Here is a 21,075-nt window from a genome sequence, read left to right on the forward strand (position 1 = left end):
TTTCATGTGACTGCAGGCTATCCCCCAGATGTAGTACATGATTTGTTTGAGGGTGTTATACCAGTGGAGCTAGCTCATTGTTTAGCTCTTTTTATCTCAAAGAAATATTTTACTCTTGAGAAACTAAACAGCTTAATCCAAACTTTTGAGTACAAATGGGGAGATAAAACTAATCGTCCTCACCAGACACCAAAAACTTTCTCAGTAAAGAAAAGTATCGGTGGGAATGCCCACGAAAACTGGGCTCTGCTTAGATTGTTGCCTTTCATTGTTGGTCCTCTTATTCCTGAGACTGAACCTGCCTGGCATGTTATTTTGGATCTTAAGGACATAGTGGAGCTTGTTGTTTGCCCCTGTCCTTTCTGATGAATCAATATCATATCTTGAATGTAAAATCATTGAACATCGCCAGCGATACCAAGAGCTCTTTCCAAATGTTAACCTTCTTCCTAAGCATCACTATTTAGAACATTACCCTCTTATGATTTGCCTCTTTGGACTTCGTGTTCATAGGTGGACAATGAGGTTTGAGGCAAAGCATAGTTTTTTTAAACGGGTTGCTCGCCATACCAATTGTTTTAAAAATATACCTCTTACACTTGCCAGAAAACATCAGCTCATGATTGTGTCTCATTTGCACCTCTCTGACCAAAGAACTTCTTTTGTGGTAACTAATACCTCACCAGTGCCAGTTGATTTACTGAAATCTGACATTGCAGTCGCAATCAAACAAAGGTTACCAGATGAGAAAGATGCCCATTTGACATCAAATGTGTCATACCATGGAATGAACTACAGCAAAGGAATGATTGTTGTCCATGGACATTTATTTGGTCTGCCTGAGTTTGCAGAAATATTGCAGATCTGTATTTTGCAAGGCAAGATCCATTTTGTAGTGAAAAAGTTGGCTGCTTGGTAAAGGGAGCACTTCAGAGCTTTTGAGTTGAGTATGTCACATGTAAAAGAGATGGTTCTCATTGAGCATGGTGAACTCTTGGATGACTACCCATTAGCAGCTAATTCAGTAGCAGGAATGCATCTTGTCACACTGAAGAGACACGTTGAGTGGCTGGGAAAACATTAAGAACTGTTTGTGAGTATCTTTTCCCCAATTACGTCACATGGCAAAGTAGATATCCATCTATTAATGCAAAAAAATAAAAATAGGGGCTGGTCTGACAGAGAACTTTTAAGCAGCCCGGTCTGGCTTCAAAAAAATAAAATAAAAATAATTTTACAATGAGTGAAGCAATTTCCTTGCTGCATTGTTCTGCTCTATGCACCAAACGTATTTTGCGGGAGTCCCCTGAAGTTCTCCAGTTGCACAAAACCCTGACTCAGAACCAACAAAAACGGCCAACATCATTTGCATTTTTGTTCAGTCTGTCTGTCTCTTCTATGGCAACTTAATGAGCCTTACATTTTTACACCTGCAAGTAGTGTTCTGTCGGATCAGGTCCTTAAACTACATAGTTACAAAATAATTGAAAAAATTACTTTTTTTGTTTGTTTGACCAGACACAATTTTATATTTGAGATATAAAACACACACTTCTGTCTAATTGTAAAGATTTCAGTCCTTTTCTATTGTCTGTTTTAATATTTAGATCTACACAATGACCCAGCCTATTAGACTGAGAATCATCGTTGGTGAAGATGATCCCAGGAAGCTTGTTCTGCCAAGGGGTCTTCCAGAGTCCATAGAGGAATTGTGCCAGACAATAAAGACAAGTTTTGGATTACAGCAAGATATTCGTCTTCAATATCAAGATGCAGATTTTGGAAATGAATACCTAAATCTGTCAGAAATCTGTGAAATACAAGATAAAGCAAGTCTTAAAGTGATCTACTTGCAAAGTAATGCAACAGAAGATGATGCAACAACTCCCCCAAGAAGTACAGGGCCCAACAGAATGCTCAATCATCTCTTCGGGTGAAACAGAATCGGTTACATCTCAAGGTTCAGCTCCATCTACAAGGCAGTGGGTCTGGCCAAGTGTTTTTACTATCCCGCATTTCAAATATGACGCAGAACTTGAACTTGAGAAGGCTAATGCTGACTACAAAACAAATGCAACTCTTCACCAAAACTAAAATCACACATTTTGGAGAGACTTGCAGAAGAAATAATTAAGTTCAAAGCCTACCCTAGTGACAATAATCTGAATGATGTTGCAGAAGCTCTAGTCAAAACACATCCTTGTCTGAGAGAACAGGGGTCTTTCAATGACTGTTATGGCTGGAAGTAGTGCTGGGCGGTATACCGGTTCATACCGAAAACCGGTGTATATTTTTGTTATGATATTCATTTTTAATATACCGCCATACCGATGTATTTAATTACACAGCGTTCGGAACGAACGTTACGCTGCGCCGTGCGACACTGTTTCAGACGGACCCTTTACAATGTTCCACTTCTAAGCAGCGACTGCGAGGGTAAACAGCAGTGCTCTGGTGTTACGTTACAGGGAAGGTGGATGCTGCAGAACTATGGCGTTATTTTCCTGTCAAATGTTGAAAGTACATTAATATAATGAACGAGCGCGAATCTCTCTGCTCGTGCGCGGAATATAATGTGCTGCGCTCTCAGATATACGCTGCTCACGCTGGTCTATTTTCTCTGGGGTCGCTCAGAGAATCCTGCACTTAAAACGTGTTCAGTGCAATCGCGAATCTCTCCTCTTCCCCAGCTAACAATTTAGGTTATAAGAACGTTTTCATAACGTTCCCATTAAGTTATAAAAATGTTTACGTTATTTCTGAATGTTCTAGGAACATTCAAAACGTCCAGTTTTTTAGACGTTGTATTAACGTTATTTCTTGGTTAAAAGAACTTTATTCAAAACGTTATAAGAAGGTTCAATTCTCCCGTTATTGTCAGGATACAGGCACAGAGGCGGAGGTAAGTGAAAGCAAACGTGAGTTTATTTACAGTGATATATGTGCAGAGACAAAGTTCATGTGCAGGTGCGTTGACGATCACGTCGTGCAGAGGATCCCAGGTGAGCAGACCCTTCTTCAGAGAGTTGGACGTGGGTAGACAATGTCCAGTGATACGAATACTTTTCTGTTTCAGATCCAGGGAGGAACAGGGAGATCTCGGTGGACACGTGGAGCACTTGGATTCAAATGGCAGGACTCGGGAAACAGGGAACCAGACTGGAATACTGGAGACAGCAAGACAGGGAGACAAAGGTGAGTATATTCAGGGGTGAGTATAGTTACGTGATGGATCTTCGTTGGCAGACTTGGAAACTTCGGGAAATCGTGGGTAACGGTCTTCTCCTGTTGGAGGCTTGACAATGACTGGGGTGTGCGTGAGTGTTTTATAGGGCTGGGTAACGAGGTGACTGATTGTGAACAGGTGTGACTGGTTAATATTCCGGGGAGAGTGACCTTTGAGTGGTGGATGGGAATGAATCTGATTGATTCCTGACAGTTATATAAACGTTGTATTAACGTTCTTGCTTGGTTATAAGAACATCATTCAAACGTCATTAGAACGTACAATTCTCCCGTTATATAAACGTTGTATTAACGTTATTTCCTGGTTATAAGAACGTTATTAGAACGTTAAGAAATAATTTTAGATTATACTGGGCGCTATACTATTCTACAATATTCACTAATGACAGTAAAATAGACCATCCTAAGTCAATTTACTGCAGTAATTCCTCTCTCAACCAGTATGAAATGAAAACCCGTCATAAACCGGAAAACCGGCATTATTTTGAAAAAAAACGTGATATAAATGTTTGGTCAAACCGCCCAGCACTAGCTGGAAGATTAGCCTGAAGTATAAAATGGCAAACTTGCGGACCAAACTAAGAGGCCTGGGATGTGCTGAGGTGGAGATAAATTCACTGAAGAACAAGGCCACTGACAAAAAAGTCTAGCAGCATTGAATGTGAAGAAACCAAAAATGAGCCGAAGTTAATTACTGTCCACAGCCTGCAAAAGGAGAAACTGTTGACAGTCTGGAGCAGGAGAGAATCGCAATGCTTTCAGAAATTAAAAAGAGAAACAATGACCACATAGTGATTGAGAAAATGGGAAAGACTTTCTCCTACAGAAGACGAGTTGTTCTTCAAACAGAGCATATGGTTGCAGACTTTAAAAGCAGATGGCCAGCTCTCTTCAATGTGAAAGAGGTGTGTATCTCATCACATCAGGTTTATATATGCCCCATAATATAAATGTGTATATATATATATATATATATATATATATATATATATATATATATATATCATTAATCCCTGATTTTCTTCTTTACCACTCATTTATAAACAAGCACTTTCTATTTTTATATCATGTGAACTTATCCTCGACACTATTCCTTATAAAAAACAATCGGATTGCTTTGATATCGCTACTTAGATCCAACTTTCCGAATCTCGGCTACTAGCCTTTAGCCCGCTAGCATTTCACGCGTGGCCTCGCGCCTATCGACCCTCTCATTTTACACCCGTTTGACTGAAAGGATACGGGTTATATCCATCATTTCAGTCCTAAATTAGTAGTGATATTGGTAGTATCACTACTAATTTACTGTTCATCTGTTATAATGGCGAACATATCGGATGTGTGTCTAACGTTACCTCTGAGTGCAGGTGAGGACACATTCGAGCTGGTTTCGGTACGATTGGAGCTGGAGTCGGTGGAGAAACAGATCCGCATTCTGCTGGTGAAGCAAGCCGAGCTGCGAGATCGGCGATCAACGCTTGAAACATCACGCGCCGATGCTCACAAGTCAGTGGTTAGTAACTTTTTGACTCCGACTTCGTCTACTCCGTGCGTTTCTCTGCCCAGGAGGACGCGATCATCTCTGCCTTCATTCACTCCGGCACCGAGGCAACACCATGGACCCTGGGTGATCCCACAGCGGAAGACACGAGCCAGGACCAGACCAAGGACTTCCCCGCCCCTCCCGGTCTTTCGAGATCTCCACCCGGAACCGCTTCTCCCCTCTTCGCGAGCCGGAACGTGACGCCGCCGTGATCATCGGCACTTCCATGGTCCGTCATGTCCGCGCTACCTCAGGTAAGCGTAAGGTGCGCACTCACTGCTTTCCTGGTGCTCGTGTTCTCGATGTCGCTGCACAGATTCCCGAGATCCTGAACGGTGACGAGCGCGTCGGAGCTGTGGTCCTACACGCGGGGACGAACGACATCAGGCTGCGGCAGACGGAGGTTCTGAAGAAGGACTACAGAAGCCTGATCGAGACGGTTCGCAGCACATCGCCTGAAGCAACGATCATCGTGTCTGGACCGCTTCCCACGTATCGACTAGGACAAGAAAGGTTCAGTAGATTATTTGCTCTAAATGAATGGTTAATGTCATGGTGTAATGAACAGAAACTGCTCTTTGTAAATAATTGGAATCTGTTCTGGGAGCGACCTAGGCTCTACCGTGCTGATGGCCTGCACCCCAGCAGAATCGGAGCGGCTGTTCTGTCGGACAACATCTCCAAGACGTTACACACCATATGACTAGTAAGTCAAAGTCCAAATCACAGTCTTTGCTGTCCCAACTTAATTGATATAAGTAGTGTAGAACATTATATAGAAACTGTGTCTATTCCTCGCTTAGTGAGGCCAAACAATAAATCTAGTGTAGGATCTAGCAAAAATCTTATTGTAATTAAACCAGAAAATCTAAATATCAGTGAACAAAAACAATTTCTAAAGCTAGGTCTTCTAAACATTAGATCGCTCACACCTAAGGCGGTTATTGTAAATGAAATGGTCACAGATAATAGTTTCGATGTACTTTGCCTTACTGAAACCTGGCTTAAACCAAATTATTATTTCGGTCTAAATGAGTCTACTCCACCAGGATAATGTTATAAGCATGAGCCCCGTCTGATCGGTCGTGGCGGCGGTGTTGCAACAATCTATAGAGATATTCTTAATGTTACTCAGAAAACAGGTCACAGGTTTAATTCGTTTGAAGTACTTGTGCTAAATGTTACGCTCTTAGATGCAAGAAACAAATCCATATTATCTCTAGCCTTGGCTACCCTATATAGACCTCCAGGGCCCTATGCTGACTTCCTAAAAGAGTTTGCATACTTTCTCTCAGATCTATTGGTCAATGTCGATAAAGCAATAATTGTTGGAGACTTTAACATACACGTAGATAATACAAATGATGCGTTAGGGACTGCGTTTACAGATTTATTAAACTCCTTTGGGGTCACGCAAAACGTCAGTGGTCCCACTCATCGTCTAAATCATACACTAGATTTAATTATATCCTATGGAACCAATCCAACTGATATAAATATTATACCGCAAAGTGACGATCTCACTGATCATTACATGGTAACTTGTATAATACGTACTGCTGAAATTTGTCATGTTGCGCCACGTTATAGACCAGGCAGAACAATCCTTCCAACCACTATAGATAGATTCTCCAATAGCTTACCTGATCTATCTCAGCTGCGCAGTGCACCCAAACAAACAGATGAACTAGAGGAAATGACTAGCAGTTTGAGCACCATGTTCTCTAGTACACTAGATATTGTTGCACCAATTAGATTAAAAAAGGTTAGAGAGAAAACTAAAGCACCATGGTACAACAGTGCTACGCATGCAATCAAGAGAGAAACTCGTAACTTAGAGCGTAAATGGAAACAAACTAATTTAGAGGTCTTTAGAATCGGGGGAAAGACAGTATGTCACGTTATAAAAAGGCTCTAAAAGCAGCAAGGGCTGAGCATCTCCACAAACTAATAGAAAATAACCAAAATAATCCAAGGTTTTTATTCAACACCGTGGCTAGACTAACAAATAAACAAACATCACCAGAGCAAAATATTCCGTTACAATATAGTAGTAATGATTTTATGAACTACTTCGATGAGAAAATAGAAAGCATCCGAAACACAATTGTAAATACACAATCCTCTATGATGTCTTATGATTCAGCCTCAATTATGGCCCCTCTAGAACAACTACACCGTTTTACAACTATAGGACAGGAAGAGCTAAATAAACTTATCATTGCATCTAAACCAACAACATGTTTATTAGATCCAATACCCACTAAACTACTCAAAGAAGTGTTACCTGTAGTCGAAGAGCCTCTTCTTAATATTATTAACTCGTCTTTATTTTTAGGTCATGTTCCAAAAATATTCAAGCTGGCAGTAATAAAACCTCTCATTAAGAAACCGCAATTAGATCCAAATAACTTAGCAAATTACAGACCCATTTCAAATCTTCCATTTATGTCTAAAATACTAGAAAAAATTGTGTCCGCTCAATTGTGCTCTTTCTTACAAGAAAATGATATCTATGAAAAATTCCAGTCGGGATTCAGACCGCATCATAGCACAGAAACTGCGCTAGTTAAAATTACAAATGATTTACTTTTAGCTTCTGACCAAGGCTGTATCTCAATACTAGTTCTACTCGATCTTAGTGCTGCGTTCGATACTATCGATCATAAAATACTCTTGGATCGACTACAAAACTACACTGGTGTTCAGGGACCGGCATTAAGCTGGTTTAGATCGTACTTATCAGACCGTTATCATTTTGTCTGTTTAAATGGGGAAAAATCAAAGATAACGTCAGTAGACTATGGAGTGCCGCAAGGATCGGTGTTAGGCCCTCTGCTATTCTCAATATATATGCTGCCACTTGGTAATATTATAAGAAAACATGGAATTAATTTCCACTGTTATGCTGATGACACTCAATTATATATCTCATCACGACCAGATGAAAACACTAACTTATCTAAATTGACAGAGTGTCTAAATGATATAAAATGCTGGATGACGTGTAATTTCCTGCTATTAAATTCAGATAAAACGGAGGTACTACTTATTGGTCCAAAAAACTACCCACAAAATCCCTTACAATACAACTTTAATTTAGAAGGATGTCCTGTTACTTTATCCACTACAGTAAAAGACCTGGGTGTTATACTAGACCGCAACTTGACTTTCGAAAATCATATTTCATATGTTACAAGAACAGCCTTTTTCCACCTTAGAAACATTGCTAAGCTACGCAACATGCTATCTGTTTCTGATGCAGAAAAGTTAGTTCATGCATTCATGACCTCGAGACTAGATTACTGTAATGCTTTATTAGCTGGTTGTCCTGCATCCTCAATAAACAAGCTACAGTTAGTGCAAAATGCAGCCGCTAGAGTTCTTACTAGATCAAGAAAATATGATCATATAACACCTATTTTATCATCTCTACACTGGTTACCTATTAAGTTACGTATCAATTACAAAGTATTCCTACTGACCTATAAAGCCCTAAATGGTTTAGCTCCTGTGTATTTAACAGACCTTCTATCGCCATACAATCCATCGCGCTCTTTAAGATCACTAAATTCGAGGCTTCTGGTCATTCCTAGGATATCTAAGTCCACTAAAGGAGGGAGGGCGTTCTCGCATTTAGCTCCTAAACTCTGGAATAGCCTTCCGGATATTGTTCGAGACTCAGACTCGCTGTCCCAGTTTAAAACTAGATTAAAGACGCATCTCTTTAACCAAGCATTCACTTAATGCTTAACCTTTGATACTACTGCTGAATCAGTTCGAATGCATTAACATTATGAACATCAGCTATGCTAATTATTTCCCATCTGCCTTTCTGCTGTTATCTCGGGACGCTAGTCCCGAGGTAAATAGCGTTCGTCAGCTCCAGTTTGTATCCAGCCTCTCACGGAGACTTTAGATGCCCCAACGCCTGTGAAGAGACGACTCGACGCCTGTGAAGAGACGACTCAAAGCCGGCGATATGTTATGCCATAAATTAATACTTGATTAACTAACTGTATTTTTCTATGTACATTTCCGAAATGCAATTTCTGTAAAGCTGCTTTGAGACAATGTGTATTGTGAAAAACGCTATACAAATAAATTTGAATTGAATTGAATTGAATATATACACAGACTGAAACACATTTAAGAGAACAAAGATAATGAAAATTCAGCTCTTATACTTTAAATTTAAAAAACAGAGTAGGCCATATTTAGATTGCTGTGTAAATATCTTATTAACTATCTTGTTGCTGATAGAGATGCTAAAACAGTTTTTTTTTGTTTTGTTTTATTCTTCTGTTATGATGAGAGTTAACAAATGTATTATCAATGTTTTTTTTTTCTTCAGATTGATAGGCAGTTCTTGCGTATTTCTACTGTACCACTGCTTTCTACATTCTTTGCTGAGCTTGACCGGTACTCCCCACGATTGATGGAGATCTTCAGTAGAAAAGGCAGGCAAGCAGGAAAGGAAATCACACAGATCATGGATGCCATCTCCAAGGTTTGTATTGATAAATGGCTGTAATAGTCACTCAATGCAGATGGAAAGACGGATGCAGTTTGGCATTTTCTTCCCAAACAGTGCTCTTTAGCTGTGCCACCACTGAAGTTTGAGTAAATCTTGTACACCCCACAGGATGATACTATACATACCCGAAGAGCCTGTGTCATCAAGTCTCTGTGCACCTACTTGAATGAAGACCCTGAAAAACTGGTGAAGGCATATTTGGTGAGTTGATGAGAAAATACTGTTTCAAAGGCCCATTGAATCTGTATTTGGGCCATGTTTTTCCCTATTTGCTACAACAAACATGTGACATGAGAGAACACATAACTGTCAAATTATTGAGCTGGACAAATGAATTTATAGGAAACTGATGGTACACCACGACAAAGTTCTTATGTGATTTGGTTTATGTTCTAAACCAATAAATTTTTTATTCATATTGGTTGAGCTCTTTTGGGGCCTAATTTACATAAAAAATAAATGGCATCAGAAACTGCATGCTTTTGTTTTATTGCTGTGCATTATTCTTAGATGTTTCTAATGTTTAGCCACCTCGTTCATGGCCAGTTAAATTATAACAAACTTATAATATAATGCACTACGATAACACTCCAGCAACCACTGTGACCTCAATAATAAACAGTAGAAATATCGCCTTTCTGACTGTTTCAGGTTAAGAACTGAGAAATTATAACTTTGTAGATGTAGAATTCACAGCAGAGCTCCTGTATTGGATTGATGTCTACTTTGCAGGTGTACCTAATAAAGTGGTCAGTGAGTGTATAAGTGTGCAATTCTTGTAATAAATATTTGAGCTAATTTTTGTTTGTGATCTTTCATGTATTTTATCCCACAGGATTCAGACTTTGAGTTACAAAGTACCATGGAGCAAACTGTGATGGGAGTGTATGTCATACTGATAGAGGGAGCGCTGCCTGACGATGACCCAGCAGACATTGCTGTCCTAATTGAAGGTGTGGAAGTCCTCAGTGACTTGAATAGCATTGCACAGGCTTGTGCTCTGTTATTTGGACTGATATACTGTTTGAACCTGAGCTACCCACAACAGCTCAAATGCACTTGAAGTTTTGCAGAAGATCTTTCTAAATCTAAATGGACAGATGTTGTCATCCAAGGCACAGTTCCTCAAAAACAAGCTTTTGGAGTAAGTGAGCTTGAAAAAGACAAAGTCAATCAAAAAGCACTTTTGGAGTTCTGCAGTTCAGGGCCCGTATTCATAAATATTCTAAGAATCCTCTCAGAAAACTCTTAATTTAGCTTAAAAACTTTTACGTAGGAGTCTTAGCTTAAGAGCGATTCGGGAACGATCTAGGAGAAACTCTGAGTAAGGAAAAGACAAAAACTCTCATCTTAGTGAGGAGGCGGGGCTGACCCCGTTGCTATGTATGACACATTACTATGTAATGAAGTGTCATTGCTACCAAAGTGCACTATCACAGTGTTTGCATTTACATGTTTCCCAAGCACGTCATGTCCAGTAATAGCTCCGGGAATACAGAACTTTACTGTACGTGGGAAGGAAGTGAAAGGATGATAGAGTCACCGATCACCACAGTAGAGGAAGGCGATGGCAGTGAAGGTGGAGGAGATGTAGAAGTGAGCAATAGGGGTTTGGTCATGAATCAAAACCTCAAAACTATTTGCCAGCTTTAATTCCTGAGATGGCCGTGTTCCACACATTCCTCGTTTTCCTCCGCTACCCACCCGTTTCCATTCATATTCCCTTGAGATGGTGTTGAGCAGGATCAGTAGTGTTCCCTCTTGAACTGGGAGAGTTGATGCGAGAAGTGCAGAGTTTTGTACACCCATGCCAGCGGATCTAATTAATACAGTAGAATTAAAAGTATCTTGTATTTTTGAAGCCTCGTTTAAAACGGCGTTTAGCTCAGTCATTCGCCGGAGTTTCATGTGCGCGTTGATTAGTTTCTCTTGTAATCATTTAATCTGGTTACATTTGTAGCAGAGACAATTTTCCACAAAATCCCCTCCACTAATGATTAAAAACATCTCACAAAGTTTGCATTTTTGAGCCCTCCTGTCCTCATATGTAGGTTTCTCCGCTGTGGTTCGTTTCTTTGCTTGCACCGCCATAGTCGTGTGTCAAGCCACTCAACAACACCAAAGGGGAGTGAGTCGGAAACCAGGATGATCAGCCTCGAGTTCTCAGGTCCAGACGTACAGTATCACATGCACAATCCCACTATCCCACTAGTTTAGTTGTGAGACTGTAATGAAAACCAAACCCACTTGTCTTTGAAGTACTTTATTCTTGCAAGACAGTCAATCACACACACACTTCAGAGTTGTCCACTGCGAAGGGCAACCATGCCTGCGTACACCACTCACACCTCACTCCGCTGTTTGAAGATCTGTACCATACAAGGAGATAAAAACATCTCTCATCCTCGAGACCCAAGAAGAGGAACTGTTTCTATGAAATGCCAGAATGTCAAATAGACATGTAACACCTTTTGTTGCAAAGACATCTTCAGCTCATATATGGACAGTACACAGTCGTTTTCTACTAAACTATATTGCTGTTGTCATGCATGGAGGACGAGAAATGAATGAATACATACATAAATAATTTTGTCAAAAGGATCATTTTTAATTGTGCTATTTTTGTATCATTTGTGTTATACTACATTTTTTCTTCATTTATTTATGTATTTCTACATTTATTTAGGCATTTCTACGTTTATTTGTTTATTTATTTATCTATTTATGTGTACGTATGTTAATAAGGTAGCGTCTCTCAGTGCAGGATTGGTTCAACAGGATCGGTATTATTACGGCTGCACTACTGTGGACTAGTTTTGTAAAATATGGCGGTTTTTTTTAAGTACCATTGCTAATGATTTGCATTTAATAGCAAATGATTTCGATCATGCACCAAGCGGCTGTGGCGTAGGGACCGTGTAGTCGATGGTTTAGTTGAGCGCAGTGCTGATATGGAGATCTTGATCCAGCTTCACATGCGCTCAGACATGGACGTCCACCACAGCTTTTACCGTCGCATGTAATCGATCCTTTTGGGACTCACCACTGGAGAAATGCTCATATATGTGGAGCGTGCGAGAACACGGAGGACGGCACAGCATGGGATTAGGTCATTTATAACATTCTGTACGTTTTGATGACCGATTTGACACTCATGTTTGTTTAGTGAACTTAAATTATTGTAACTTTTCGAAACCTTCTCCATAGTTACCTATTCTTAATCTATTCTAATCATAACATCAAATGCATGTTTCTGCATAAACCAAAGGGTTCCTCTTTTGTTGCTGTTTCTTAGAGTTAAACATATAGGCTGTTGTATTGCTGTAGTGTACATTATGCCCATTGTTACAAGATGATGATTTGCAGTGTTGTGCTGTGAAACTGATTTGATTTGACTTAAACTCCGCTAGACCTCATTTGCTTTAGGTATTTTAAGGCCTGTTATGGTAACTTCTTATAGGACAACTTGAGGCTAATTGCTTTAATGAAAGGCAGCAGAAACAATATTGACATTTATAGTAGATAGACTGTCTCACTGGCCTAAGCTTGCACACAGAGATGCCTAAAAATAATACTATTGCCCATGCCAACTCATGCGAGTCACAGAGACTGAAACTCCTACAGCAGGAAGAAGGGATCATACAGGAACTTGCTCAATTAATGACTAATACGGAAATTAAATTTCCCAAAAAAGTAGTGTAAATGTCTGAGGGGTGAAAGCACTCCGCAGGTGCTGCCTGAATTAAGGGTAGAAGCAAACCTGATACCCTAACGAGGGCACTCACCAGTGTCTCCAATAGTGCTGGTTAAAGGAGATTTTTGGCTTAAGCTGATTTTAAGATTTATTTTATTTTGCATGAACTACTTTGTGCTATAACCAATAAAATAAGTGTTTTATTGTTAGGATTGCCTTCTGTCTGTGAGTCTGTGAGAGCCTCAAAAAAGCACAAGCACAAGTGAGTGAAGTATGAAATGCTCCCAGTGTGGAGGAGCAGTGTGTCTGGAGCATCTCCTGTTCTCGCTGTTACTCAGGCTGATCCCAGGAGAGGGCAAGCTCACTGACGGCTGTCTTTTCTTCAGATGATAATTCCACTGCACCATTCAGCTGATGTTGAAAATCATAGTAAATACATTCTCAAAAACTTTTACACATATACAAAATAAAATGAAAATTATAACATTTTAAATGGTATCTTTCAATATAATTGTTTACAAAGATTGTCAGTAACATTAGCATTCCCTACTGGTGTCAAGCAGGACTATGTGATTTGATTGTGGAATTGTCTTTATGTTGATTCTGCTAAATAAACATTTAAATTGCATTATTTCCCAACATTAAGTGGTAATTTGACCAATCCTGCATTGAGAGAGGTTAGGACCGCCTACCTTATTAACATACGTACACACAAATAAATAAATGTAGAAATGCATAAATAAATTTAAAAATAAATAAATGTCGAAATACAGAAATAAATGTAGAAAAAATGTAGTATAATACAATTGGTACAAAAATAGCACAATTAAAAATGATACTTTTGACAAAATTATTTATGTATTCATTCATTTATGCATATCTGAATTTGTTTATTTCAGAATTTAATCATTTATTTAGTTCCCTTTCAGTCGATAACGTCAGACGTAGTCGACGGTCGACTGAATTGGGATCTCGCTAGAGAGCCTGTCTTCTTCGAGTACTATAGAACGAGCCAATGTAATTGGCGTGCGTGATTCGCATCACACACTCCGCCCCCGCGGCGCGGGTATAAATACGGAAGTGGATGCACGCACTAGTTGCCTTTCGCTTCGGAGCCGATCGTTTGATGTCTCTGAGAGTGCTGTTGTCTACAACGAGCGAGTGTGTCGGTGTTCTTCAGGAAGACTCTCCCAGTGCTGGTGTTCTACAACGCGAGTGCAGCGGTGATCGCGAGCTTTGAGCTCTCAACTGCTGTTTTAACAGCAACAAATTTCTAAATGTTTGTGTGTGTTGATGGCTGGTTAGAGGGCAGAAAAGTGAGTGCTTCACTGTTTCATTTCTCTGTTCAGTGTTGCCGCGGTCATTCCCCTGTGTGCTCCGGCACTGGTGACGGTCCTATTTTCTGAAAGAGCAACACGGGTGCGTTTGCGTCTTTTTCAAGATGTCATTCCGCCCGTGCGTTTCTGGGTGGGGTCGTTCCCTGTCTCTCTCTGATGGTCACAACTGTTGTGTCACGTGTTTGGCTTACAGCACGCTGAGACAGCTTTTGTGGACAGCTCATGTTTTCACTGTGGGAACATGACTGTCGCAGTGTTGAGGGCGAGACTCGCCTTCGTTCGCGGAGAGCGAGTCCCCATTACCATGCCCCACCCTCGGGTGCTGTGTTGGATGGGTGACCGGAGGATAGTGTTGGATGTCCCGCCCGGTAACCATTCCCTGTGGGCTCCTCACTCCTCCCTTCCACTGCAACCACTGGAGCCTCCTGTGTTGTCTGCTGGTCCATCTGTAATGGGTGGGCCAGCGGTTTCACTCGGGGCTCCCCTGGAGGACAGGACGCCGATTGCAGCATCGGAGGGTGAGCTGACTTCTGGAGATGATGACTCGGCTGCATTGTCTCCCTCCGGGAGTTCAATGTTGCCCGAGCCGGATCCAGAATTATCAGCTATGCTGAAACGGGCCGCCGAGGCTGCCGGGCTCGAGTGGAACCTCCACCGTGTCCCGTTCAGTCTCGGTTGGAATCTGGAGTTTGGTATCTTGGGGCGGGCCGCGCTGGTTCTCAGCTCGCCGCCCCAGTGCCTTTCTTTCCCGAAATGCATGGAGAGCTTATCAGGTGGTGAACAGCATCTTTCTCTGCCAGAAACTGCCTGAATAGCTTTTCCCCCTCATTACCCTTGATGGAGGAACGGTGAAGGTTTGCGAGGTGTCCCTCCATTGGAGCGGTCTGTCGACACAGGTGCACCTGTGTCCGGCGGCCGCTGCATTTTGGGGGGATCCTCGTCTCCCCCCTAAGGCCTGTGAGTTTTCGTCTGTTCCGACGGGCAGAGCTTACAAAGCCTGTGGGCAAGCCCCTTCCTCTTGCGTGCCATGGCGTTGCTGCAGGCTAGGGCACCCATGGCATGCACGAGGGTAATCCAGACCGTGCGCTCATAGGTGAGCACCGCACTGCATCCGACCTCACCCTCCGGGGTACGGGTGTCGTAGCGTGCGTGATCGGTCTGGCGATGTCCACCTTGGTGGTCCAGAAGCGCCTTCGTTGGCTCAGCCTGGTTGCTATGGCGGATGCGGACAAGGTTCGGTTCCTGGTCTCCCCAATTTCCCAGGTTGGGCTGGTCGGCGACGCGGTGGAGAACTGCATCAAACAGTTCTCTGCCGCTCAAGCGCAGACGGAGGTCATCTGGCACATCCTGCCCCGGTGTCCAGCTGCTGCCTCCACCCGCCGCCGGTGGCAGCTCCTCCGCCTGCTCGTTGCCGTGGGCGTTCCCCGGCCGCCGCTCCTGCTGGCCCTCCGCAGCAGCCTCCACCCAGGCCTCAGCATGGAGCCGGCCGCAGTAGAGACGCCCAGCCCGCTCCAGGCGCTGCCAAGCCAGGTGGCAAGCGACAGCGAAAGCATTCCGGAGCGGGCCGCCCAGGAATGGATGAGATGCTCTTGGAGTGGCACGATCACTCCCTCCCCCCGGGTGAGGGCCGGGTGGAGCCTTTGTTTGTGTGTGTGTCTGTTCCGCCGCTGGCTCCCTAAAAAAAAAAAAAAAAAAGCGGAGCAAACGGTACCCACACTTCAAAGAGAGAGCAATTTCATCTGTTCCTGGGTCCCAAGAGGGCCAGTCTGGCGGGTGTGACCCTGTATAGCCTTACACCCCTCAGCTCCCCCTTGGTCGCCAGCAGGCAGCTTGGTGCGTTCGAGGACCCGGTCATCCGCCTTCTCATTCGCCCCCTGCCGCTTGTAGAGACAGGTAAGTGTTGCACAGCACACTAACACCACTCTCTCTACTTTGCTGCCCCACCTCAGGCTCGGCTAACCCGCTCAAGTCAGTGATAGTCATCACATTAGGTGTTGAGCAGACGTGCTCCTGAAAATTCAGTGATATTCATCACACCGAGTGTTGAGCAGTGCTCCTGACTTGTGCGTGCTTATCTTATCCTGCTGGCGAAGGATTTGATATAGCCGCTCCTCCAGCCGGTACGAAGGCCAGTTGTAAACTCGTTCTCGTGCTACTAGGTGGTGGGTCGTGACCATCTTGGCCCAAGATTGGTCTGCAGCTCCGACCTGAAAGACATGTGCTTAAGAACAGATCTCTACCTTCCGCACCGCAGGCCATCCTGTGGGTTGCGTGTAAGGGTGGAGTATCAGTACAGTGTCCTTCCCTTCGAGTGCTCCAGAGCCCGTTGGGTCTTCAGGTCAACTGGAAGAGAGTAATCTCGCCCATGGGCTTAGTATCTCTTTTTCAGTTTTGGAGATGGACTCGGTCTAACACGTTTCTCCAATGAGAATGTGTTCAGCTGGTGTTTGAAGTGAGAAAGGGTCCCACTGGAAGAACTTTCAGAGGCTCCTGGGGTATATGGTAGTTGCAGCCATTGGCTTCCTCCATATGTGACCGCTTCAGCGCTAGCTTCATGATCGAGTCCCTAGGTGACCGTGGCAGAGCAGCTCACCCTGTGTGACTATAGTTCATCCCGGTCTGCTGCCAAACCCTCTTCAACAGAGGGGCCATGTACAAGGGCGTGTTTTAACAGGGGCCTGGGCGACCCCCGACTACACGGGCATTTCGTACCTCGAGTTGTTAGACATTGCGACCGCTGCTGTCACAACCCACCCGTCACCTCCTCCTTGGAGTCAGAAGCTTCTGAGGACGCTTTGTTCCACTCTTCCCGCTTTACTCAATCGTGCCGCCATCGAGCCTCACGACAGTCATAGCCAGGGCAAGTGGAGACTCCATCCCCTGGGTCCAGCTGGGTCATGACCATTCCGGGGCCGCTCAGTTGCCCCCCCCCCGGTTTCATCTTTCCGCCAGTGTTTGTGTAAACCGAGCGGACTACCCTTGGACAAACACTGGGTCTCAGCTGCCCCAGGGGCCCGCAGAAATGCGTTTAACCCCAGTGAGCCTTCTAAAAGTGACTGCGACTCATGGTCGCCTTGCGCCTGCTCAAGTCAGTGAAATCATCACACTTCATGTTGAGCAGAATTGCTCCTGAAACTCAGTGAAGTTCATCGCACTCAGGTGTTGAGCAGCAATGCTCCTGTAGCTCAGTGAGTTCATCACACTCAGGTGTTGAGCAGAAATGCTCCTGTAGCTCAGTGAATTCGTCACACGCAGTGCTGAGCAGGAATGCTCCTGGTGCTCAGTGAAGTTCTTCGCACTCAAGTGTTGAGCAGAAATGCTCCTGAAGCTCAGTGAGTTTATCACACTCAGGTGTTGAGCAGGAATGCTCCTGAAGCTCAGTGAACTTGTCACACTCAAGTGCTGAGCAGAAATGCTCCTGTCGCTCAGTGAAGCTCTTCGCACTCAAGTGTTGAGCAGAAATGCTCCTGAAGCTCGGTGAGTTTATCACACTCAGGTGTTGAGCAGGAATGCTCCTGAAGCTCAGTGAACTTGTCACACCCAAGTGCTGAGCAGAAAATGCTCCTGAAGCCCAGTGATCTTCACATGTTGTGTTGAGCAATACTCCTGTCTTTTGCGCCCGTCGCTTGCACCTACGCAAGTCAGGAGAGGAACAGGTCTTCATAGTTGCCCCTTATTGGCCCAACTAGACCTGGTTCCCATCAACAGCCTTCCTGACTTCCCCTGAAAACTCTTTCGGGGACGGGGCACGATGGCACACGCGTTCTTCCCCCGGAGATTCCGGGCGGTCTTACATCTGAACGCGGAGGTTCAGGTGGCTATCACAAGAACATGTGATAGTTACCATCACTTCTGCGAGCACCCCCTAGAATTGGGTAGCGTGCTTACGCCTTTAGAAGTGGAACCTAGTCGTTGAGTGCGTCTTCTCTCGAGAGGAGATCCTGAAAGCTTTCGATCACTTCAGTGCTCTCTTTCCTGCAAAATGGGTTGCAGTAGGCTGTTTTCCTTCTCCCTCAAAATGATGTTGCCTCGGTGTTTAAACGACGCTCATCGTGTTGCAGAAGTATGCAGAAGCACGTTCTGATCGTCAGGTTCCTGTGGAGCAAGGTCTTGTAAATCCTTGTGTCCCTCTTTATCCTCTTGGGCCTTGTCCCTGGTGCGACTGCACTGCAGAGACCGCCCCTGAGCCACTGCAGGCAGTGAGTTAAAAAATCAGTTATTTCAGTTCTCCTGCTCGCGTGGTCTCTACTAGAGGGTAGGGACTTGCTCGCTTTCGGTCAACGTATTGTGCCTGGAGTCTGGGCCGGCTAACTCTCACAAGCTGAGACCCCGGCTCGGATTGTGCCCAAGGTTCCTACCTCTCCCGTAATAGGAGCAGGTGGTGAGCCTACAAGTGCTGCCCTGGAGGAGGCAGATCCAGCCCTGGCTTCTCTGTCCGTTCGCTTGGACGTGTACAGAATGCAAGTCATAGACCTCAGACCAGCTCTACAAATATCTGTTGGAATTCAGCAGAGAGGGAAGGCTGTTTCCATGCAAAGTTGCACTTAGTGCTTGCCTTCATTATGGTGAAAATCCGAGATGCAACATGTCCACTTAGGTGTTGAGCTCCTCTATGATGAGTGTAAAGTGCTCCGCCTGGGCGTTGACGATATGCTTTGCTAAACAGATTCTAGAGTTGGGGGCTGGACGACACCTAGTTGAACCGCTGCTTCCCATGGGCTCCCTTCTCATGAAGCCAGTTTCACCGTGAGCCCGGTTCAAGTGTCGGCTTGCTGCGCCATTCCCATCCTATGGACTGGATACGTGCGCCTTTCTACTCCAGTTGAGTTCCCTGAAAATTGAACCCTGTTGAGTTCCTCCACACCCCTCCGACGTCGGACGTGCGGAACGTCTGGTGTTAGGCCTACCACTCGTAAGCAGTGTGGAACCTGTGTTAGGCTGGGTCCATATGTTGCGGTCCCTACGGCGACCCCATATGCGTATTCTTCCACGATACGGCTCCCTGCGGTGAGCCCGTGTCTTCCCTCGGCAGAGTCTCTCTGCCGTCACTGTCCGGTGTGTCTCCCCCCGTCTTAGGCTGGAGCCACCCCAGTGTCATTCCATATGTTAGACTGCCCGGTTTCCGCCCAGTTCATATGTGTATTTTCCACGTTACCTCCCTCTGGGTTGGACGTGGCTTCCGCAGCGTCCCTTCCTTCCAATGTACGGGGAACGCTTTCCCAGTGGTCCTGTAGGAACAGCAGTGACTTCCCTGGCCTAAGCCCTGTCCTTCCCCGCCTTAAGTTTGCGGGGGCATCAGGAGGCTTTGGTTTAGGCACTGGAAGGTGGCAGCGTTAGTGGCGGGTTCAAAGGGTGATCCTAATTCAGTCGACCGTCGACTACGTCTGACGTTATCGACTGAAAGGGAACGTCCTGGTTGCGTATGCAACCCACCGTTCCCTGAAGGAGGGAACGGAGGACGTAGTCCCCTTGCCACTACCGCTGGACCACCGCTGACCCCGGGTTACTCTCGGCTCCTCAGCGAAAAGCAACTAGTGCGTGCATCCACTTCCGTATTTATACCCGCGCCGCGGGGGCGGAGTGTGTGATGCGAATCACGCACGCCAATTACATTGGCTCGTTCAATAGTACTCGAAGAAGACAGGCTCTCTAGCGAGATCCCAATTCAGTCGACAGTCGACTACGTCCTCTGTTCCCTCCTTCAGGGAACGGTGGGTTGCATACGCAACCAGGACGTTATTTATTCATTCATTTATGCATATATTTATTTATTTCTATATTTATTTCTTAATATATTTCTTAATTCATTTATTTAGGTATTTCTACATATGTTTATAAGAATCAGGGTGTGACTTCATAGGAAACAGAAACGCATGAGAAACACACACATTAACACACCTGTGATGGACAGAGATGATTATTGAAAGAAAGAAATATGTTTTAACCGCAACAACTATGTGACTTTAACAAACTACTAATTGAGTGCAGTACTTTGGGTTTACTACTTACTTGAAGAATAAATATGCATAATCCCACTAAACAACAATTCATGCTAATGTTCTGAGGATATAAAGTGATTTAACACATGCACAAATAAATTTCACACCAGTCTCTTCCCTCATAGCCGGTACGGTTTGCCACATATATGCCTGTATATTTCCCAGGAATGTTGTGGACCTGCCCCTGTGTGTATAAAAGCTTCATGTGTTTCTAACAGGATTAGAGTGAAACCCAGAAGAGCAGAAGGATTTTGCCATGGAAAAGGTAAATGTCTTTTAATGAACTCAAACATATGGAGAGAGTGAAAGATAGCATCACTTTGCAAATAGATCATTTCTGGTCTGTTGTTTTTGATATAAAAGACTGTTTGATACTATTGAACAATATGCTCATTGCTCAAGGGTTGTCGGAAAGCAATTTTATTACGGTAACAGAGTTTGAAAGAGTTTAAAAACTACACAAGTAGTTCTAAGGCAACAGGAATAGCTAAACACTGATAAACATCTGGAACCAGTATATGTCATGTGGACAACAGCTGTTTTTAAGCAAAGTTAACAATTTCTTATTGTTTTATCTATTCACAAGTGCAATGGTAATGTGTTATTTTAGATAAACAGTATGATATTATATTTTGACAGATTTAAATGGCTCTGTAACTTTTTTAAATATTACGTCTCATATTGTTTCCTATATGATAAGAACCTGAAGCAAGGAGACC

General features: G+C 43.8%; 1 protein-coding gene across 1 annotated transcript; it reads left to right on the forward strand.

Annotated features, from left to right (window-relative positions):
• The first annotated feature begins 9,092 nt into the window (after window positions 1–9,092).
• On the forward strand, window positions 9,093–13,513 carry LOC143738107 (uncharacterized). The gene is made up of 3 exons (XM_077230025.1): window positions 9,093–9,299; window positions 9,435–9,527; window positions 10,162–13,513. Exons 1-3 carry the CDS (start codon window positions 9,114–9,116, stop codon window positions 10,387–10,389), a joined length of 507 nt encoding a protein of 168 aa, XP_077086140.1. The 5' UTR covers window positions 9,093–9,113; the 3' UTR covers window positions 10,390–13,513.
• The last annotated feature ends 7,562 nt before the right edge of the window (window positions 13,514–21,075 follow it).

Source organism: Siphateles boraxobius, unplaced genomic scaffold (genome assembly GCF_051911475.1).
Source record: "Siphateles boraxobius isolate OS27281-9 unplaced genomic scaffold, OSU_SipBor_1 138, whole genome shotgun sequence".
NCBI lineage: Eukaryota > Metazoa > Chordata > Actinopteri > Cypriniformes > Leuciscidae > Siphateles > Siphateles boraxobius.

Excerpts from the sequence above, each read along its gene's own strand:
- LOC143738107 (XM_077230025.1), top strand. The coding sequence starts at position 9,114 with ATGTATTATCAATGTTTTTTTTTTCTTCAGATTGATAGGCAGTTCTTG. Across the intron at positions 9,300-9,434 it reads TCATGGATGCCATCTCCAAG|GATGATACTATACATACCCG; the intron begins GTTTGTATTGAT and ends TACACCCCACAG. Across the intron at positions 9,528-10,161 it reads AACTGGTGAAGGCATATTTG|GATTCAGACTTTGAGTTACA; the intron begins GTGAGTTGATGA and ends TTTATCCCACAG.